Genomic DNA, 23,086 nt, shown 5'->3' on the forward strand with positions numbered 1-23,086 from the left:
TGGACAATGGAGGATTGGGCCTGATAGTGGATCACAGGACAGCTCTCCTGATGAGGAAAGACTCTGTCAGAAAGCATGATCAGAGCGGGAGCCTTTGGACATGAAGTCCCTTTGGTCCGCCGTAAACAAAGACACGATACATTAGTGTGGCCCGATGACGAACGGGGATTTTATTTGCAGTGAATGAGTTTTGTTGATGGTGTATGAGTGACTGAGTAATGCAGTCTAGGGGCCAGAAATGAATTCAGCAAAGACATTTTGTATCATAAAAGAAGACGTTGTGTGTCAGGAAACACACAAACCACTCTGAGCTGCCTCGAATCAACGGGAAAGCTCAACTTTATGCAAATTGGACTTCATAACAAGATCGCAGCCCAGAAGTCGACATTTGTGAGATTCTGAGGCAGCTGGATAGAAACAAGCACAGATTTGTTTTCACAGCAAAGTTGTTCCTATTGTATGAACTGTGGCGGTGTTAGACTTACTGGAAAGTATTTAGCTCCTCTTTCCACGAAAGTGAAGCTTAGGGCTTGAACCAGTGTTTAACAGCAGTATCGGTGAAAGTGCCTAAATTTGAATGTGGTTAAATCTGAGTCTAACTGATTATACAGTGAAACATTGTGTGCATGTGAGAGCGGGTGGGCGGTGGCTGAATCATAATCGGCTCCTGTCTGATTCATGGTGGGAAAGAACTTTGAAGTTTTGGAATTTTAAAAGGTCAATCTGGATAAAAGCGGATGAGGAAAATGCCTCTATAACTAGCGTTTAATGAAATGTTATTTTGTGGTTTAATTGTATAATACAGGATTTAATGTTAATAGACCCAGAATCATTGGGTTTTCATGAGAGTTGTGTTAATAGCATGGTATAGGAAGGCTGGATTCCATCAAGAGCAAGGTGTGTGAGTGTGTGTGTGCATGTTGCATATAAATGTGCTCAATCCCTCCATATATACACACAGAGGCATTTTTCAGACGGTGTATGTTTGCTCTCTGAAAACACTTAGTGTAGATATGTGAATAACTTTGTCGCTTTGAGCAGAGACTTGTGTAGATAAGGAACTTTAATCCCAGAACAGAGACCTTAAAAAAGAGAATGAGATTAGAGAGAAAGGGGGAAAGTATAGCACCACTAGAGCAGAGATGGATGGATTGAGCACATTTATATTTTTAGACATTTTGCTCTAGCTCTCATTCAGAATATTCAAACCACCCCACAAACTGTTATTATCATGACGTTGTCCATATTGCGTTTTTAGTTGTGTGACTTATTGAAAAATCTATATTATTATTTGTCTGTGTATAGGTGTAAGAAAACACTTTTTTTGCATTATTCAAAAAACATGAATTTTGTAATTTATAAATGGAGAGGAAACATGTTTCTGCGTCTCAGCCACTCGGAGGTCAGTGTCAGCAAGATGACAAAATCAGTCCCGAGCTACACTGCTTCGTCACCGCAGCCTCATGTCCTGTGGGTATATGGGTGATTTTTCGGCACGCACATGCGCTTGAGAGCACAGTGTGTGTGTGTGTGTGATAATAATGTCCCTTGTCAGCCTCCTGAAGATTAGCCTCAATGGGAGAAATCCTGCGTCACATCCTTCACCTCATTTTCTCCCTCTCTCTCCCTCTTTCTCTCTCTCTCTCTGGCTTATCAGCCTCACGCTGGTTTACAGTTGAGTTGACTCAGTCGCTCTTTTCTGGTTTCGGTGCTCAGTTTTTGTTTGTTAAAATGTTCCAGTATTCCACATCTAATTTGTTTTGGTTTTAGATTTTTTTTGTGCCAATTGTGCGAAACTGATTTGTTGGAATGATTGTTTATCCCTTCTTTTTTCTCAGGGTGAAAAATAGAAGAAGAATAAGAGGAGAACTGGTCCTCACTGATTCTGGTCCATCATGGACCAGTGAAGTCTTTCACACCCTGCAAGTGGAAGGCAATGTTTTGGGGAGCTAGAGGCCGTAGCACTGTCAGCAGAGTCTGTGTGGGGCCCCTTCTCTCCCTCCTCCCCAGCACCCCTCCGGACATGGGATGCCAGCCCCCTGCCCCACGGCCCTGAGCTCTCCTCGGGAGCCATGAACAACTACAGAGACAGAGGGGTTACTTGCACCTCCTCGGACCTTCTTGATGGAGGAGGAGGAGGAGGGGTGTTTCCCCAGCACACTCCATTTCGTCACACCCCCAATGGCCACCCGATCCTCGCAGACCTTGCCCTCCAGCCACGCATGTCCGTGCCCAAGATGGGCGTTCGAGCGCGGATCGCCGAGTGGCCCCCGCGTCGGGCACAGTCCCGAGAGTCGCTCATTGAGAATGGACAATTTGGCAGCAATCACTATGGAGACGACTGCTCCACCTCGGTTTCATCATCCCTCTTGTCATCTGATGTCGGGTTGGTGCGGGGAGGAGTCGCAAGGTTGCCACGACGACGGTCGAGGGATGAGTTCAGGCTCGGGGGCTTTGGAGGAGAACGAGGTTCACCTTTGAGTCTGAGAGTTTTCCCACCGTTACGACAGCGCTCCAACAGCGAAGTGACGCTCAGCGAGCAGGATGAGAACGAGGTGAGTCTTAAACACCGGTAGTTTGGTTCATCTGCTCCAAACAAAGACAAAATATGAAACATGACTCTTAGTTTTCTTTGATTTGTGTTCTTATTGACTTACTACAATTGCCAAAGGTGCCCATCTTAGCTCTGTTTTAACACATTATGAAAAAGATGTACATGTGGTGATGCACATGCCTGCTACCAGATGATTTTGTTAAAATATTTACAGTATAGATTGTTTCTATCACTCTTCCCTGTCCGACAATACATTTTCATAATTGATTAATCAGTCCAAACAAGTGGAGCCAAATGTACAAACACAGAGTTTGTTTGGAATTAACCTAACAGGTTTTTTGAGGACTAACTGTATATATGTCATCATAGACTAAAAAAACTCACTCTCCTTTCTGATCCAAGGTGGAGGCTCGTGGAGGTGGCGGGATGGGGATCCTGTTCAGAGAGTACGGCAGCACCTCCTCCATCGACATCCAGGGCATCTCTGACCAGAGCTTCTTCGACATGCTCAACCAGTTCCACCACGATAGGCCTGACCAGCGCAGCTCGGCACCCGTACGCCTCGGGGAGCTGCTGTGCGATCCAGACTCGCAACCGAGTGCACCGCTTCCCTCCGCTCCCTCACCTGGTCCCACAGGTGGAGACGACAGAGGGACAGGAAAGAAGGACGGAGCGGAGAGGGGGAGGAAGAAAAGTGGAGGGACAGAGATGTCGCTGGGCACCTCGTCTTTGTTCAGGAAACTCCGCAGCTCGAGCCGAGGGGAGCTGGACGGAGGAAAGGGAGAGACTAATGACAGTTCAACAGATGGCTCCTACAAACAGTGGGTGTGCCCAAAGAGCTTTGTCCACTTTGACGCCCAGAGCATCCTGTTTGACCTGCACGAAGCGGCGGCTCAGCGGGGCTATGCCACCCAGAGGAGGAACACTGCCACTGGGGCATCAGCTGCCTCAGTGTCCCTGTCCATCTCCAGGTCCTCTGCTCCGAGTGTGAACGAGCCAGTTTACTCCAGCATTGAAGACCTGACTATGAGCCTCGAGCCTGCCACCACACCCTCCCTGAGCATGGACCCTCTGGATGTCCAACTTGGAGCCCACCCCTCCAGCCAATTGCTCCTCTGCTGCCCACACTTCCTCAATGAGATCGGGGGCCACGGGGAGCGCAACATCAGCTTCCTCAGCTCGTCAGCAGAGCGAGGAGGAGATGGAGGAGGAGAGGGAGGGAGAGGGTGGCTGAGGAGGAGTAATGCCAGCGTCTCGGTGCTGGAGGTGCCTATTGAACAGCAGGTGACAAGACTGGACAGACTGAAACTGTACAGCATAGAACATGTAGACCTTGGGGCCAGGTACTACAGGGACTACTTCCATGGCAAAGGTAAAACTGTCTCACACACAAAGACATAAACTACACACTGAGAACTCTGGACACAATGATTAATCAGTCAAACAACTTTTAGAATCTTAGGAACAAAATATTACTTTCATTGTCTGTACATTTCAGCAGCAATGATTTATTTATCTATAATTGCGATAATCATTTTAATTTACAATTGATGGAGGAGGTCAGGTCACCACACCAATGTTCATGGCAAAAAGCAGCACACTTATTATTATTGTTTCCTTTACTATGTATCTTGTATATGAAAATAATAAAAATAGTTTGTGAGTTATATTTGATTCACCTGTTTAACTATTCAAACATTAATTTATATTTGGTCACTTTTGGCTCCAGGAAATTATGATGCGTCTTAAGTTACATTTAGTGATTTATCGGTTCATTTTACATTTATGCAAACTATTCTCCCCTTTCTCATAACTTCTCTACAATACTGATCAACTCTGATTTAGGACCCTTTATGTTTATGTTTTTTGTCTGTGGTTTGTTCACTAGATCTAGTGAATTTAAATCTGTTTTCATAAGGGAACTGTTGGGCCTTGGCAGCTGTATGCCCTCCAGTGAGCGCCAGTCTAGTCTGTTTGTGAATTAGATAGTGTAGATGTCGTTTGTGCGCCAGTGTCTCTCCCGAGTCACTCTTCACATCCTCATGGGTGTGTTAATATCCAGCTGCTGAGCAGAGCGGCCAAACTGGCAGCGCTCCCAGAGATCTTATCCAACATGTACCTGCCGCTGGACTTGACTCTGAGCAAATGATTCACCACCTGCCTTTCTGCAGGATCACAAGTAGCACTTCACAGTGGTCAGTCAGTGCAGCTGGTTTCCAGTGTCACAACCAACCGGGAAGAAGTGTGTGTGTCCAATGTTTGCTTGTCCGTACATGTGCATGTGGACATTTCCTGTCAACATCACCTCTTCAGATAGTGTAGATGAAACTTCCCCATGGCAAGCATCATCTGGCTGCACCCTAATTAGTGACAGATGATGTGTGTGTGTGTGTGTGTGTGTGTGTGTGTGTGTGTGTGTGTGTGTGTGTGTGTGTGTGTGTGTGTGTGTGTGTGTGTGTGTGTGTGTGTGTGTGTGTGTGTGTGTGTGTGTGTGTGTGTGTGTGTGTGTGTGTGTGTGTGAGGATCGGGCCTGCAGCCAAACAGATAAAGGTTATCGTTCCAAAAATATGTACATCTGCTGGCCTGCTTCCAGCTGAACGCCTGTGTGTGTGTGTCCTGTGTGTGTGTGTCCTGTGTGTGTGTGTCCTGTGTGCATGTCAGAAAAGCTTCATCAGAAGACTTGACATTTTCACCACGGGACATGGCGTGGAGGAGAGGCAGCCCTGACTCTTAGCATGTACGTCATCCTGGTTCATTCAAGTTAGCGTGGTGAGGAAGAGGAGGAGTTACTCATCAGGCTACTTTCCTCCTCGTGTCTCTACAATTTGTGTTTCGACTCTCTCAATGCCGATGGTGCTGGAATGAGCAGGGCTTAGCTTAAGAGCTTTAGAAGAGGACGTGCAAGACACTTGTGAAGTGTGTTGATAGCGTCTCAGCCTCTTAGTGGATGAACATGTTGTGTTATGCCATCACTGCTAATCAGTCACAGAATGTTAACACCACATTTAGTTCATTTCCTGTTTTGCTATGGACTAAGACTGAGGACACATTTTTTCCTTCATAATTTTCTCCAGACTATTTTCAAACATAAATCAAATTATCCGTATAACATCAGTGAAATGTCTCTTGTGTGTGAGCCGCACCTTGATTATCATTTTCTCCGGGTTATTCTTGTGTCAGCTGAATCGATTTTCTAATTACCTGAGTATTGATTAGGAGATAACATATCATTATCTTAGTCTTGTCCTTGACTTCATGCCCCTTCGCTGTCAATCTTACTACACATTTAGTTGTACTTTTATGTAGTTTTGAATCCATTTATTAGAGTTAGGTTCTGAACCTCAGTACATTTTTGTTACTGACACTAATGCATCTGTATCACCAAGTATCAAAAACTAGTTTGAATGATTTGATAGAATTTAAGTCTCGTTTACTTAATCTTCACTATAGTCTTTTTATAAAACCATCACGTCATATGTTATGTATCGTTCCAGAGATATAATAACACAAGTCCATGTTTAAACATAAATGAATGAATTAACCTTGTGTCCTCGGCACAAACTCTAACCTTGTTCTCTACATCTGTCCTTCACCAGACCACTCTAACTACTTCGGGACAGACGAGAAGCTGGGACCAGTGACTGTGAGCGTCCGCAGGGAGAAACTGGAAGACACCAAAGACCTGAAAGACCAGTACCTGTACCGCCTCATCGTCAGGACAAGCGAGGTCTTAACTTCCTTACCTACTTTCATTTTAACGAACCTCTCCACCTGCGACTCTTCTCACCCTCTCCGCTCTGATTAGAACCTCTCCCCCTCTCTCACTTCCTCAATGGAAAATTCCACCTGCCCAGACTCGCCGCGTTAAAGCCAAACCAAACACAGGCTGCTCTGCCCCAAAGTGTTGGAGGGAGCGCACCCAACCACTTTCCACTTTGATGAATCAGAAACTAATGTGGTCAATGATGGGCTGATGATAAGTTATCAAGATTCCTGTCTGGCTGACTCAGCTTCCAGAGCACCCAACATAATTATCTTTTTTTCAGAAGTTTCTGTGCCTCAAGTTGCAATTTGAGGCAGCGACTAAGAGCAGCTAGATAACACATAGATTACTTGCCTAAACAAATAATAATTATCCAAAAACACAATAAAACTTCACAATACACAAGATATAGTTTAAGCCCATAGGTGGCAACAAAGTCCAGCACCACAAAGGCACATACAATGTTTCAACAAGAGCAGATGTTAAACGTAAGTGCTTTTTATCACTGTGTACTCTTGCTGTTCACAAGTGTGTAATGGTTTTTGGAACAAAACCAATCTTCCTACTGTTTGTTTTACATGCAGGAAATTTAAAATACATTCCATTAGCTTGGAGTGTTCACAGAGGACGTGTGGGGTAGTTGATAATTTTATATGCTTAAAAATGTTCCAGTTTCCCAGTGTCTTAAAATTGATACGTTTGTTTTGCCAAACAATCTTCGTTTTCTTTCCTAGAAAAGCAGGAAAATGGGCAAATATTCATCTTTGAGAAACTTGAACCTTTGGTTTTTATCTTAGAATATTTGCTGACTAATTTTCCATCAATTGACTAAATGTTTTTTAGAGTCTTTTTTTGTTGTTGGACGTTTATAGTGACGATTTAAGCTGGGTCACAGAGGTCTCACTTCTCCGTCGGTTTAATCTGCTCAATATGTATTATATAAACACCTGTCGGGCATTATCAAGGTCACTGAGACAAACAGAGGAGTTTGCCTGCGTTCATTGTGTTCTCGCCTTCTTTGTCTGAGCGTGTTCCTCTGTATTTCTGTTGAGGTGTTGTTTTTAGCTGGATTACATGGCTGCCTGGCCACATCACTTAGCCGTGGTACAACAATGGAGCCCCTCTGCCGTCTAAGTACACAGAGCTCAGTTAACAGACACCAGCAGTTCACCCAGGCCTACTGTTCTCACACAGAAAAAGAGAGATTGATTGCAGACTATTCTTTCCCCCTCAAGCCACAGCCTCTCTCAAATATCCACCCCCTCAAGTCTTCTAATTCTGTGCAGCGGTGCTGATACAGCAAGGTGGCGCGAAGCCCCCCGTTCTCTCCCCCCCGGTAAAACATTACGCTCACACTGCGTTGCCCACTCCGCTGACGAGTAGAAACGATAGCTCCATAACGTCTGCTGTGTGTCAATCAGGATTCATTTCTCTCTGGCGATTCTCTGTGGTTCAACTGTCTCTACGGCCCCTGCCAGCTTCAGAGTCTGCCATGCATCTTTAATGAACCACTTTGTGTGTGTGTGTGTGTATGTGTGTGTGGTATCTGAGGTTATTATAGTCTTACTGTTTTGAAGCAGGTCAATTTCCCCTCACCAGGGAGCAGCACACTGTGGCAGCACAATGCTGAGCCGAATATTAACACACAATACTGCCAGACTTAAAACACACACACACAACCTTCACTGTGTGTGTGTGTGTGTGTGTGTGTGGACTCTGCAGCTTCAGGGCAGTGTGTTACTGTTATGAGCTGTGAGACTGTCTTATGTTTCTCCTTTATATTACCTGTGGTCCTGTACAGTAGCTCAGTCTGACCTTAGACTTTTCTGTGAAAGGGAAACCAGGAACAACACAACTATCGTTACACCAGCAATACTCAGACATAGACAGTTCTATACATGTAAATGTTAAACCTGCTGTGATTGTGTGAAAGATTCAACCTAAAAGCACTTTAGGTGTTTGTTAATGTGTCGTACTCAGGGTTCAAATCAACATAATGGAGTTTGCAGGAAATGTGTTAATCTCCTTAAAATTTAAGGGTGATTTTAAACATTTATAGTTTTTAAAACCTCACTGTGCTTTCAGTTTACAGTTCTTGTTCTCCCCCTGTGTACAGTTGGTGACCCTGCGAGGCTCCATTTTAGAGGATGCGGTGGCGTCCACGGGGAGACACGGCACGGTGCGGGGTCTGCCGCTCAAAGAGGTCCTGGAGCAGGTGGTTCCCGAGCTCAGCGTGTCCTGTTTGAGACTGGCTCTCAGCACACCCAAAGTCACAGAGCAGCTCTTGAAGCTGGATGAACAGGGGGTGAGTTAACTGTCTGTGACTGTATTGACATTTTATTTTCAGCCTTGTGCAATAAAACCAGAAGTTGGACGGTTGATCCCAGCGGGAACAATACCTCCGTTTAAAATTATCCTCGGGCCAAATACAGGAAGTTTACCTGCTCAGTCAGGAACAGACTGAAACGACTGCAAAGCAAAGAAACCTGAATGACTAATTTTGTGTGGGAGCAAAGTATACAATTTGGGCTAAGGGCAGTGAAAGCTGTGTGAAGCAGGGCGTGGAGTGTTTGAGTGTATCACTATAAAAACTTTAATGTTTAGCAACGTTATCTCACCTTTTATTTTACAGAGGGTGACGTGTAAGCAGGAGGTGTTTTGCCAGCAGCAGGCTTTTTGTTGTATGTGCAAGTGGTTTATACAACAATGAAACTGTCCTCTGTGTCTGTGTGCATGCATGTGTGTAAACAGTTCGTTACGGTTATATATTTATTTTCCTTTAACAGTTTTTCTTTTCCATCTGTTCGTGACAGGGTTGTGTGAGCGTGTTTCTAACGTTATCTCTCCTCGGCCTTGTAGTTGAGTCAGAAGCACAAGGTGGGAGTTCTGCTGTGCCGCGCAGGCCAGAGCACCGAGGAGGAGATGTACAACAATGAGGAGGCGTCACCTGCCTTCTCTGCCTTCCTGGAGCTGCTGGGGGAGCAGGTGCTTTTAAAAGGGTTCACCAAATACGCCGCCCAGCTCGACACAAAGAGTAAGCGCTTTCAAGACGTCCACCTCTTTTTGTACATGTGATGTAGAGGCAGGGCCCGACTGTGCCTGAGAGCAAACTCACTGAGCATTAACCGAACCCGACAGGCATTCTGTCTTTTGTGTCCGAACCCGACCTGAACACGAATATCATTTCAAAGTCTTTGTCTGCATCTGTCGGGACCTGCTTGGGCCGGATATCAACACTAATATGTGATGACAGTTTTATATCTTGGTAAATTCCTGGCAACCGAACTGGTAAAATTTTACTGACACCGTGAACAACACATTATGTCCGGCCAGAGCAGCACAAAGTCAACTAAACACATCTTTTTGTTATTATTAATAACACTACTACTAGACTGGCGCTCATCTGAGCCATGGCCCAGTAGTCCCATTAAATTCAACCAAGCGGCACCAGACTACACACACTAATAGATACCAATCCCCTAAATGTGGTGAAAATGTCAACAAAAAGATAAACCCTGGATCTTCCCCTGATCCGGATCTGGACCAAAGTTTAATGGATTCTTTAAACTGTAGTTTAGTAGTAATCCATCTAATAGTTTCTGTGTAATCTTGCTTGCAAACAAATAAAAAAACAACCAATAAACAGACAGGGGTGGAAACATAACCTCCTCGATGGAGGTGATAAATGTATCAGTTAAATAAACTATGAAACACTTTGAATTAGCAATTTTATGTTGTGTAGGACATTTCTCTCACACCAGATCAGTCTATGAAAATTATTTATTTTTCCTCGCAGTGCAGAGCATAAGAGAAATAAAAAACAAACCAAAAAGCTGGAGCGAAGCAGGAAAAGTAGTAAATCATGTGTTAAGCGCCATAACACATTTTTATATCCTTTACTGATGTGGCCTTTGAGAAAAGAGAAAATGCTCCCAGCTCTTCTCCAGCAGTGAGACGTTTCAGTAATGCTCCTGTCATGTCTGAATAAAGCTGTGAGGAACAGGACGGGCCAAGTGTCATAACCCCAGGGGAAGCAGAGTGACAGTCTGTGAGCCCCCATGATCCCTGTGAATGTGATTTCACACGTCACACTGTGAATCTGTACTTGCAAACTTCTGGCGTGAAATTGAAATATCTCTCCTCCTCCTTCCAGCGGACTCCACGGGCACCCACTCCCTGTACACCACCTACCAGGGCTTTGAGGTCATGTTCCACGTGTCCACCATGCTGCCGTATATGCCCAACAACCCACAGCAGGTAAGAGCTTATGAGCGCCCTGACCTAGATACAGCAGCATCACCTGGGGCTGCGTGCTGCGCTGCAGGTCAAACCCGGGCGTGTACCGCTAAATAAAGAACCCACGACGACCCTTTGTCTCCCAAAGCCTTTCAAAACCTGTATGTGGTTGTTAGTTAAAGCCTCTTCCCCAGCAAGGATTTGTGAAGAGGTAACTCGTGACCTGTTTGGTCTTGTTCATTTGGAGTCTCTTTTCTCTTTTTATAGTCTTTATCCTCTGTGCCTTGGCCTCTGTGTCCTCTCCGACTCACTGGCACTTTCTTTTGCCCTCTCATTCTTTAACGGGATCAGAGCTGGGTGGGGTTCTGTAGTGATTCATTCCTTTATGTTCTCCCTCTTCTTTTTGTTCTGCCTTCCTCCACACTCTCCTGGGTGTTGTGTGTTTGCAGTGTGGGCTGTGTGCAAGTGACCTGTGTGTAAGATTTTGCGTGTGGGTATTTTTAATAGTTTGCATACGTGTTTTGCGTGAGAGGCTCACTCGGATGGACACATGTGCTCAGACATGAGCCAGAGCTGTGGGTGCTTAGGTTTAGTGTGTTTGCACAACGTGTCTGCTCATCACTGTAAAACAGGAGAAGTCATTTGTTCTTCCTCAAACAATTCAAAATATCATGAATTAATGATATCAACTGGAATTCTTTACTTTCATACTACAATACACACAGCAGTGTATTGCTTGTTAGTGAAAAACAGCTATTTTCATTACATCTTGGTGAATGTCTTGGTAGAAGTGAGTAAACAAAAAGAATCGAGAAAAGTGTGTTCGGACATTTATCATCAGAATCAACTTTTATATCATTTAGTATGAGTTTATAAATGGCGCATTAACTGCAGCAGCAAAGACGATCACTTGCTCAGATAAACCTCTAGGTGGCAGCATCTGACATTAAACCCAAGCCACGGTGCAGGAACTGAGCGATCTGATGCAAAGTAGAAATATAGATTGTATGAACAATGATGACATTTACAGTAAATTAATATTGAGTCTTTTTTTGTGTATTTAGTATGGTACTAAAACACAAAATAGTCACAGTGTTGATAAAAGTTCCAAATTATAAATTAAACCAAATGCTTCAAATGGTTAATTCTAACAATCATAGCTCATGTTTGTGTACAACTCCCTCAAGCACAGTTATCAGACTTCTCCGATCTGCAGCCTGAGTACGTGTGAAGGATGCTCCTGTGGCTCCATCCTGGAGAATCTGTGTATCTGTGGCCAAACAGTGGGCTGGATTACATAATTGGTACTTTCACACTTCCCTCTGCAGATGAAGAGAGGATTGGCAAGCGCTACGGCACAAACACAGGCTGGACTGTGAGCCATGTTTCCTACATGAACAGAGAGACGGACAAACCAGCACAGACACAAATAGCACCACACACAATCCAAAAAAACAAATTACGTAAGGAGCTGCTGTTTGGTGTCTAGTGTAGTGAGCGTCTCAGTCCCGTGTTTCGGTTGTCAGACTTTTATCATTTAATGAGTCATTAGAGTCAGTGCCAACTATGTTTGATAATTTTATTAATACTGTCCTTGCCCTCCTCTCCCCTCCCCTCCTCTCCCTCTCCTCTACTCCTCAGCTCCTAAGAAAGAGGCACATAGGGAACGACATCGTCACCATCATCTTTCAGGAGCCAGGAGCGTTACCATTCACGCCTCAGAATATCCGTTCACACTTCCAGCACGTCTTCGTTATCGTGCGTGTGCACAACCCCTGCTCTGAAAACACCTGTTACAGGTAAAGGATACAAAGATATAACAGAACAAGCACATGTCCATATGATCAAAGAAAGCGTGTCTCACTGTGAATCGTCTCTCTCTCTTTACTTGTCTTTCAGTGTTGCTGTGACAAGGATGAAGGATGTGCCCCCATTTGGCCCGTCCATTCCCAACAGTGTCACCTTCCGTGACCGGGAAACCTTCCGTAACTTCCTTCTAGCTAAAGTTATCAATGCAGAGAATGCAGCACACAAGTCAGAGAAGTTCCACACCATGGCGACAAGAACGCGGCAGGAGTACCTGCGTGACCTGGCCGAGAACTACGTCAGCAGCACACCGCTCGACTCATCCGGGAAACTTAACAACCTCATCTCACTCGCATCTAAAAAACGTGAGCGGTCGAAGCCGAGAGAAGGAGCCGAGCTGGGAGCCGCAGGGGCCGTGGCCTGGAGGGCCCAGGCCCAGGACTTCAGCGGAGGTGCGACGGAGCTGCCCTGTGCCATGGGTCTGTCGGCTGAATACGTCCTCCTGACAGACTGCTCCACCAAAGAGGTGGTGTTTAACTGTTTCTGTGCTGACGTGATCGGCTGGACGCCGGAGCGTCTGTCACTAAAGATCTTCTATGGCAGAGGAGACCACATCGCTGTGCGGGTACCGGAGGGCTGTGCGCAGGACATCAGGGAAATGGTGCAGAGGTTAAAGGTGAGAGTTCAGAGCTGGTTCCAGTTCAAGTGTAGAAGATGGTGACTGTCAGACCAGAGGTGAGGATCTCTGTGGGTTTGAGGCGCAAAGTTTGTGGGCACATAAAGTGCTCTGTATAAATTTCTTATGAAAAACAAAGTTAGGTTTATATTATGTTTGCATTTATGCAGTTTTATACCTTAGTCCCGGTGCTGGAGGCATTGTGTTTTTGTGTTGTCTGTCCATCCCATTCTTGTGAACACAGTGTCTCTTGAGCATGTAGAGTGGATTTCTTTTGGACTCGCAGATGAACTGATTTGATTTTGGAGGCTACAGCCGCTAACTATCAGTGGATTTGCAGCTATGCTCCACACACATGCATATACCTTTTTATAATTGTGTACAGTGCAAACAAAGTGGGCAGCCACTTGTGTAATCATTCCCCTATAGAGCTACAGTGATCAAAACCTCCACAGAGATCCTTTAGAAGTCGGAGATCAAGACCCATATTCTAGTCCCACAGAGCAAACGCTTGTCTTCAGTTCCCTTTAAGGCCTTAATGACACGTTGTCAGGTCACTGTGATTAATAGTATGTGATTATTTCAGCTTTATCTTGAAACTCGTTGGAATTGTTTTCATTTCAAGGCTGTGTAAAATCTGAGCTCTGTTTTATCTGCTTTGAAGTCCTGAGCTCGGGGGATTTCCACCGTCGGTATTGTTTTTCATTCCCTGAGAGCTTTTCTAAGACTGTAAACTCAAAGACTGGGGGAAAACAACATAAATGCCGCAGTGACGACAATTCCTTTTGAGAACAATGTTTTTAACAACCAACCTTAAAAACTATATTTCAGTTATATTAAATAAGCATCATATAAAAAACAGGTTCTCTCTGCAACCACGTAACTCACTTTCACAATGAACCTGTTCAATCCCCTGCTGATGAAAATCATTTCATATTGTGTCCCTGACAATTGTGTTGAATTAAATGCTGGGAAAAGGAGATTTCCTGGACTCCAGTGAGCTTTGAGTTAATCCAACAGAATTCAAAATATTAAAAAGGTATTTAATCTCTCTGAAAATGTCAAATACAAACAGACCCATAAACAGAGAGAGCTGGTTGATATAGTTTCAGATGTTGCTTCTTTCAGGCAGTGCTATCATGTTGCTTTTGTTTTTAAGATACCTATAGACTTTTTTTATCACAAATATAATATGATAACTAGATTCATACTGTAAATGTATAACATTTTTCCTCTTCTTGTCCAGTCGTTGACAGTTGGATGTGAAACGGTGGATATGACTCTGAGAAGAAACGGACTGGGACAACTGGGCTTCCATGTTCGCTTGGACGGCACTGTGGCGGAGGTACCTTCAGACGACCATCTGCCACACCAGATCTCATTCTGAAATGCTTGTTTGTGAGGAATCTTGGCCGGACATGACTTGCGTGTTTTGAAGACTTTGTTTGTGGTTTTGTTCCTGCAGGTGGAGGAATACGGCTTTGCCTGGCAGGCGGGACTGAGGCAGGGCAGTCGGCTGGTGGAGATCTGCAAGGTGGCCGCGGTGACGCTGACTCACGAACAGATGATCGACCTGCTCAGGACATCGGTCACCGTCAAAGTGGTTATCATCCCTCCCTACGAAGAGGGGGGACCTCGCAGGTGCGTTCACGTCTGAATTTGAGACTTGAACTCCAGAAAATGTCCAGACAATTGGGTTGGGACATTTTCCAGAGTTTGTCTTTCACTAATGCTGAAATCACATGTTTTTGTTTCCATCTAATTGCGACGGGCATCAGCCATTATCACCAATAGCTCTTTAATCTTGTTGTCTTTCCAAGTTGACATCTTCGTGGACGTCTGGCACATGTGTGGCCCCTTTTTCATCCTGAGCTATTTGTATTCCCTCTGTTTTGATTTGTCGTGGGTTGGAAACGTCATCTACACACCCACTTGGATATTTTCTGAACATATTACTAGGGAGCTGGCAAGAAAAGTTCCAGACTGACTCAGACGTTTGCATTCTCACATCCAACCCGTCTGGAAACTTTCAGGAAAATGTCCGGAGTTCAATGCACGTCTGAAAGCTCCTCTATATTTCCTCTAACCTAAACTGATGTCAGTGGAATGTTGGGACAGTGGCTGACAGCAGAGGTAGGGTGCTGAGTGTTAGCGAGTAGTAGTGCAAGGACAAGAGCGAGCAAGAGTGAGAACAGGACGCTCTTCACTGAAACACACAAAAGCACGGGTGAGATAGTGGCCAGACTCCAATGTTCTGAGAGGATTTTGTGTGGGAGTGTGTGAAAAGAGGAAGCGAGCAAATGGAGAGAAAGAACGAGAAGTGTGGTTCAAGAGGATATCGGCAAAACGAAGCGCAGAGACTAAAAAGAATGAAGCATTTGTTCAACGTGAGTTGACAAAATGTGCCGTACTCCAGCAGATTTTTGGTCTAGATCTCTCGTCACGCCGTCTTGTTTCCTCTCCTCCCACAGGCTATTTATTTCCCTCGCTGTCACCGTTTTTCCAACCTTTCATCTGCTCATAAGGCCTCCACATAGAAAGAGTAACGAGGCCTTATGAGACTCTGATGTGGTGTTGGAGAACAGTCACAGAGGTGAAGAAATAACCACAGTGTGTGTGTGTGTGTGTGTGTTTCTGACGGAGAACCGGGTCTCCTAAATACAGTGATCGTGGCTGTGTGATCGCATAGTGGTTCGATTCCTTTAATGTCAGAGGCAGCTTAATTGCACTCAGTTAAATCCCTCTGACACACACACACACAAATACACACACTGCCGTGGCATTGGAGCAGCTGATAATTAGAGTCTTGCATTTCACCCCCCCCCCCCCTTCTCTCTATGTGCCAGGCAAGCAGATTGCATGAGATTAAGGCCTGGAATCTGCAGAAGGGAAAAAGAGAGAGCGAGAGAGAGAGAGAGACCACAAAAAATGTATAAATAAATAAATGAGTGGAAGTGATTAATTAAAAATGCATGCCCTGTGCGAATGAAAAGAGCGGAAGAGAGGGAGGGAGAGAGAGAGAGAGAGAGGCAGAGAGAGAGGCAGAGAGAGAGAGGCAGAGAGCGAGAGGCAGGGTTGAGTGTATTGAGTTGAGCGCACTGTGAGGACGACGTGTCTCAACACTACCGAGAGTAAGAGAAGTGGGTGGAAGAGAGAGAGAGAGAGAGCGAGAGAGAGAAAGGGGAGTTGTAAGTATCCTTCCTTGCCGTTCTCGCTCGGCTGTGCAATGCAAGATAGAAGGATACAGTGAAGAAGATGTGATGATGATGACCATGTGAGTGTGTGTGTAAGAGTGTGTGTGTAAGAGTGTGTGTTTGTGTGTTGGGGAGCCCCAGCTGTGTGACCTCAGCAAGTGTGATGGACGAAACACTGCAAGTCATCAGATGTAGACTCTGCTCACTCTAAGGTTTGTTCTGTGTGTGTGTGTGTGTGTGTGTGTGTGTGTGTGTGTGTGTGTGTGTGTGTGTGTGTGTGTGTGTGTGTGTGTGTGTGTGTGTGTGTGTGTGTGTGTGTGTGTGTGTGTGTGTGTGTGTGTGTGTGTGTGTACGCGGTCAGAGCATGTGCTACTATTATGTAACAGTGTGGATATTTATTGAGTGTGTAGTATTTCCTGATTGATTACAATGTCCTGAACATGTGTTGTGTTCCTGTGCATTAATTCATATTTCTAAAGAGAGTGTGACTGTTATTTGTAATCAGCTGGGTAAATGTGTGTGGGGGTGGGGGTGTGGAAGGGGGTGGGGGTGTGGTATGTGGTGGGGGTGTATCCTTGTTTTGTTTACATCCCTGAAGTGTTGCTAGGAGCTGAATTGATTAAATGATGAAACAATCGACAGAAAAAGAATCTGCGTCTACAAAATCTATTAATCGTTTCAGTCATAAAGCAAAAATTATCGAATAAATGCCAAATATTTGCATTTCTTCTTTTCTTTGTCATTTATAGTTATACACATAATGACAAACTTAATCTTTTTTTTATCTTTTTTTATACTTTGAGTTAGGTTTGAAGACACTCTTGTCAGCACAGTGAAAATATTTGTTTCTCATTAAGCTATTTTCTGAATCCCTTATCCCTACCTTGTCTTACCTCTCTGTAAATTTCTCTTTGACACCATTTTTTCTGCCCTCACTTCTCCATCTCAGCTTTTATCTCATCTTAAATACATCAGCTGTGCATATTTCATGCCTCCTGCTCTCCTGTACCAGGCTGTGTGAATAAAATAATGATGATCTGGTGGAGTGAGGATACTACGAGATAGAGAACATCTTCGGCTGATGGTTGTGTTTGTGTCCTGAGCTGTTAAATAAAGATGACCACCCCTCCAGCTGGGAGCTCTGGCAGTAATATCATAATTGATGAGAATAAATGGCAGCTTATCTCCATCCGAGGGCTGTTTCCCACTAATAATTATTTATTTTTGTAACTCTGACAGAAAGCTGAAATGCTACGTGTCCGTGTTATTTTGATTTTTGTAGAAAAAACACTTGATCTGAGCTTGAGTTTTAATTGCAGTGACTGTGGCCTTGTGCAGGGTTTTATGAATCTTCTGCTTATACTCAGACCTTGAGGGAGAATCTCTTTGAAGAGATTAGCTATCGCGTTGCGTGTGCATAAACACACACACTTGACCTCGGTCTCACAGCAGGGAAGATGGAGTCTTGACGTGCCAATAATCAGTTTCCTCTTCCCCCTCTCTCCCACTGTCGGTGTCAGGGGAGCTCATTACTGGGATCTGTTACCTGTCTGCTGTGTGTCTGAGAATCCACTCAGTGTTTTACCAGAGGATGATCATGTGGAGTCTTTCTGAGAAAATGTATTATTGAGCATCTTTTACCCACTGAAGCCACAGTTGTGGTTGAGCAGTGGCTGCTTCTCGTCATTGCTTTTCACTGACCCCGAGCCGAGGATCAAACCCTATGGATAAAGACAAAATGGCAGTTTGGGAGTCCTGCTTTGGATTCTCTTGTTGTGCTGAATGTCTGTTCTGCTCTGTGTCTCTTCAGGGGCTGCACAGAGGAGTACGAGATGAAGACCATGGAGCAGAAGCCAGAACCTGAGCCTCTGGCTGCAGGATACCGACCCTCCCCTCGTCCGACGTGGCGATGGGACAGCCCCCCCATCCCTCCGGGGCTCCACAGTACCCCCAACCAGCAGCGCTGGGCCCCCATGGGCCCCCCGCCCCCTCCCCTGCCCCGCACACACAAGACCCTGATCCCTGTTCCTTACAGAGAGCCGCAGCACCTCAACTCCAAGAGGTGAGAGTTAGTATTAGTAAGGATATGTTTTAAAGTGCATCATACATAAACAAAAGAGCACGATACTGCTATGTAATGACGATAATTAGATTTATCAATAATGTGACAGGGTGTAGTCTTCAGTATGTGATCTATCTTCATAAATTCAGACAAATGTCCTGTAGCTCGCTGTGTTCTTACCCTTGTGATTCTCAGTTGGTACCAACACTGGTGTCACACAGCCCACTCCCAAAGTTAATACCCACAATCACATCCTGACACGCTCTAACATGCTAAATGCTATATGCTAAATTTGGATAAACGGTTGCTAGTGATTCAGTGACAGCTTCACTCCTCATACCCTTCTTCTGTGGTGTTTGTTTTTCTCCTGGTTAACCCCCCCCCCCTCTGTGTGTCCTCCAGGCCAGTGAGCTACCCGGAGAACCACTACACTCTGTCCCCTGCAGGAGGCGACAGACTGCTGACCTACAGAAACCCCTCCGCCAGCTTCTCCTCGCCCTCCTCAGGCCTGATCAGCCTCTCCGCAATGGGCCCACCTGGAATCACCCCCGGCCCGTTCGTGCGCTACAAACACTCCCCCGACAGGTGTGTGTGGTGTTCTGTCCTCTGAGCTCTGCTCCGTCACTCCGTCTGATCCTGATCAACTTGAGCCATGTTACTCATAACAACTGTTTACTGTGCTCGAGGCGGATTGCATCGGTTCAGAAGAGCGGCGGATAAAATGTTGCATATTCAGGTCTGCAGTTAGATGTGTAAGAACTCACTGTCTCCATGAGGATGGATCTGTTGTGTGGGCAGCTCTTCCTCACAGTGTGGAGGCTGATAACATCTTGTCGAACCAGAGGAACATGTTTCATACAAACCCCTCTCAAACTGTAGATTTTCGTGTGTGATTATACGTGTGTGTAATGTGCTTCTGGATAATCTATGGTATGAACAACGATATTTCATTAGTATGAACGTGTTCATTAACCACATAATCTCCCTCTTTATGTGACATGTCAACATAGATATGGAGCAGGACAGCGCCCCCTGCTGCCCTATGAGCCCCACCTCAGCGTGGACATCAACTCCAGTGGAGAGTCGTCCTCAGGCTTCACCAGTCAGGAGAGCACCATGGAGCGCTGCAAAACAGGTTTCAGCTTTTCTTCACCTATATTCTTAAATTTAATTTGCAACAAGTTGTGAATTTCTTCAAGCGTTTTACAGTTCATGGTTTTGGAGACTAGACCTTTGTGATTTTCTCAGATAGTGTCATCTATCAGCTTCACGGCCAGATGTTTACCTCAGGAGTTGGTAAAGAGCAAAAAAAGGGTGAACAGTCGGGATTACTGATTTGTTTTGGGCCATTTGAGCACATAGGCATCAAGTTGTTAACAAATTCAGCAGCTATACAGAAACATAACAAACACACAATTGTCTTACTATGAATGTTAGTCCAATATTCACCTTTTTCCTCTGCTTTTGGTCTCTACCAGCTCCTGAGAGAAATGTACATGTTCACCATCTCATTGCTGCGTCTGTTTGATATTTACTGTTGAGCAGGTTGTGTACAGTGGATTTTAGAGCTTTGTCGTAAACAGCTGCAACCAAAAACAAACACAATGAGACAGTGGGAGTAAACATAACAGTAAAGCGTGGGTCCAGACAGTAAACCAATGAGCTGAAAGTCACTATTCAGCCTCTCTGAAGCCAAACAACTAAACATTCAGGTGATAATTCGGTGTAGGTTCATCGCTAAGAGAGACCCACATGGTTTTAAATGTTAAACTCCTTCAAGAGGGACAGAAACAAGATCTCAAATCAGTTTGAATGTTGCAACGTTAATATGTGACAAGTCTGACTAAATTGTATATTAACCAGACTTTTGTCTCGAAATACACACTGGTTTCTGGTGTGTATCAGACAGTAGAGCAAAGATAACTGAGCCTGATTGAGTTTGTTAGTGTGTGGGGGGAGGTCAGTGTTTAAATGTGATATAAGTATTTAATCCTCTTTGCCAACCATGGGGGTTCAATGTTATTTTCTTTAATCCTGTGTCTGGGTGGGTTTTCTGCCTAGAACCCCTCTGGCATGTTCCGGTGTCAGCGTCTCGGGGATCAGGTGGTGGAGCCGGGCAGAGGAGAGTCCCCAGACAGGACGTCCCAGGGAAAGACTCTCCCAACAGACACTCGAAGGTCAGACTTGTCTTCACCTCGTCTCATTTGTTCATCTGTCCCCTCCTCTGTCCTGTTATGTCCCCGTCTGACTTTGGTCCTCGTATCCTCTGCAGGGCGAGACTCAATACTCCAGTCACTCCAGCAGCAACACTCTGTCCAGTAACGCCTCCAGCGGCCACAGCGACGAGCGCTGGTTCGACGGAGGACCTGCAGGCGAGCGGGGGGGAGGCGGGGGATGCCTCGGCGACCTGGCCGACCCCGACCCTGACCTTCTCAACAAGGGAGGGTCCAACGACAGCGGGATCGACGCCTCGACCCACTACGGCAACAACCGCCACGGAAACGTGCCCAACAACCTGCCCCTCAAGCCCATGCACTGCTCCCAGACTTACACTGGCATCCAGGAGCTCTCCGTGGGAAGGAGCAGCGGCGGGGGGGAAGCACGGAGACGAGAGTCTTCACCCATCAGCGCGGCTGAAGTCAATAAAGGGTACCGGACCAGGACCTTCCCACCTCCTGGCTCCAGTGCTGAGAAGATGGACGCTTTCAAACCCAGGTAAGAGACCGACTCACTGATGAGATGCATCTTTTATGGTGTTTTTATGAAGCTAATATTAACTAGCACCCACCTCCATGAAAGAGACGGCAGATTGATCCCAGATGTGTCGTGCTTTTTGAATCTTTCACTTTAATGCAGCTTAGCTCAATGGAGAAGGGTTGTTCTTTGTGGTGACAAGTTTTGTGAGGTTTTAAGCGAAGGAGCCACGAAGCAGCAGCTAGGTATCAGCAGCAGATCACCATGGTAAAACTATAATGCATGAAAATGCATCTTAAAGGAACATGGAGGATTACAGCAGCCTAATCCTCATGAAACATACAGGTCATCATGTGATCTCCTCTGCTCGTGGACTTGTCACTGCCAACACACATCATAAACGCATACAGAGCCATTCATCATACGCAAGCGCACACACACACACACACACACACACACACACACACACACACACACACACACACACACACACACACACACACACACACACACACACACACACACACACACACACACACACACACACACACACACACACACACACACTCAGGCTTCCTTCCACCTCTCTGTGTTGGATTTGCAGTTTTTCTAAACCCAGAGTGCCACTGACTCTGATGCTGCAGTCTTGTCTGGGATGTGTCGGACCATCAGTGTACAACATGATGCAGATATGAAGGCTGTAACTTATTGCTGACAGACGTGTTGTTTTTTACCTGATCCTGCGAAAGGGTAAAAAGTAAAATGCAGTAATTTTATTTGAGGGAAAAAATGTTGGTTTGTTTTTCCCTGTGATCTAAATCTATTTTCAAGTTAATGCACCTTGCATCATGGTGTACGTGCACCATCTGTGACAGGCTGTTAAGATAATGTGACTGCAATTATAATTTTTCTCATGTAAACAGAGTTGGACAAGCAGATCCAGAGACAAATATGGAAACTCATTACACTCTATTACAGTCTATTATCGATTACAGATATAACCAGAACATAGCCAGTAAAGGAAACTAAAGTGATGTTACAATATATATATCCTTTGTTGTAAAACTTACTGTAGGCACCATTATTAGAATTTATTTATTCTTTTTTATCAGGCCTTTCTTTTCTCCTTCATTTGTCTCTTTCACCTCTGAAACCAAACCTACTTGTTCACAGCTGTTGACCCTCTGTTATTTGTATCAGTGAGTGTTAGCAGGTTTAGCTTCCTGTTTGACTGCTGTGGATCATTATGATGCATTTATTAAATACATATTCCTGTGTGTCCATCCTCTCAGAGCCTACACGCCGCAGGGCTACAAGACTCCGACAGCGGAAAAGGCGCGGCATGTCCGAGCTGCTACCGCCACACCCACCTCCGCCCAGCTGAACTCCAACCTTCTGTCCAGCTCCGCCCCCAAAGCCTTATACGGGAAGAGCCGACCAAACGCCTGGCAGAACGAGGACAACAGCCCATCGCCCGTAAACAAGACTGTGGCGTCCATCTCCGACAGCAGCAAGAAGTAAGAGAGATGGAGAGTTTAACACCAGCTCTGATATGGTGCTGCACTCTCTGGACAGAAACATTATCTCCATCCACTTAGTGGGGTTTGCTTTTTAAGTACCTGGGTTAACCGAGCTGACAGCGACTTTAAACTGTCTCAGTCATCTGAAGTTGGAAGAACAGGCGGACAGTTTGACAACTGCTGAAAATCTAGATGTATATATGTGATCTGTTGGTGAAGTCATGACCAGAGGATTGAAACCATTGTCAAACAAAATGGCGTCCGGTCAATGCAGTTTTAGATAAATAAGTAAACATGATTGTCCTCAGCTGTAAAAGGTCTAGAGATGTAAATCGTTTCTTTCAAGACAAAGAACATAAATACTATATTTGCGATCTTCATGCTCATGTATTGTGGCTCCAGGCAGGTGGACACAAATTCAAAGAACGTGTTTGGACAACCTCGACTCCGAGCGTCCCTGAGGGACCTGCGATCTCCACGCCGGACGTACAAGAGCACCATCGAGGACGACCTGAAGAAACTGATCATCATGGACAACCCGGGAGAGCTGCCACAGAGAGATCCAGTGAGGAAGACGCTTG

The 23,086-nt window shown here is 45.3% G+C and overlaps 1 protein-coding gene across 1 annotated transcript in view; it reads left to right on the forward strand.

The window, feature by feature from the left end:
- sipa1l3 (signal-induced proliferation-associated 1 like 3) overlaps positions 1-23,086 on the forward strand; it is a 64,781-nt gene that overhangs the window by 36,071 nt on the left and 5,624 nt on the right. Inside the window, exons 3-19 of the mRNA XM_061072880.1 lie at positions 1,839-2,555; positions 2,957-3,926; positions 6,151-6,281; positions 8,434-8,622; positions 9,177-9,351; positions 10,471-10,574; positions 12,195-12,352; positions 12,453-13,035; positions 14,282-14,380; positions 14,501-14,676; positions 18,040-18,291; positions 18,694-18,876; positions 19,302-19,426; positions 20,353-20,468; positions 20,564-21,006; positions 22,278-22,502; positions 22,908-23,070. Coding sequence (XP_060928863.1) covers positions 2,073-2,555; positions 2,957-3,926; positions 6,151-6,281; positions 8,434-8,622; positions 9,177-9,351; positions 10,471-10,574; positions 12,195-12,352; positions 12,453-13,035; positions 14,282-14,380; positions 14,501-14,676; positions 18,040-18,291; positions 18,694-18,876; positions 19,302-19,426; positions 20,353-20,468; positions 20,564-21,006; positions 22,278-22,502; positions 22,908-23,070 — 4,575 coding nt within the window. The 5' untranslated portion in view covers positions 1,839-2,072. The remainder of the gene's footprint in view (positions 1-1,838; positions 2,556-2,956; positions 3,927-6,150; positions 6,282-8,433; positions 8,623-9,176; positions 9,352-10,470; positions 10,575-12,194; positions 12,353-12,452; positions 13,036-14,281; positions 14,381-14,500; positions 14,677-18,039; positions 18,292-18,693; positions 18,877-19,301; positions 19,427-20,352; positions 20,469-20,563; positions 21,007-22,277; positions 22,503-22,907; positions 23,071-23,086) is intronic.

This window comes from Limanda limanda, chromosome 6 (assembly GCF_963576545.1).
Source record: "Limanda limanda chromosome 6, fLimLim1.1, whole genome shotgun sequence".
Classification (NCBI taxonomy): domain Eukaryota; kingdom Metazoa; phylum Chordata; class Actinopteri; order Pleuronectiformes; family Pleuronectidae; genus Limanda; species Limanda limanda.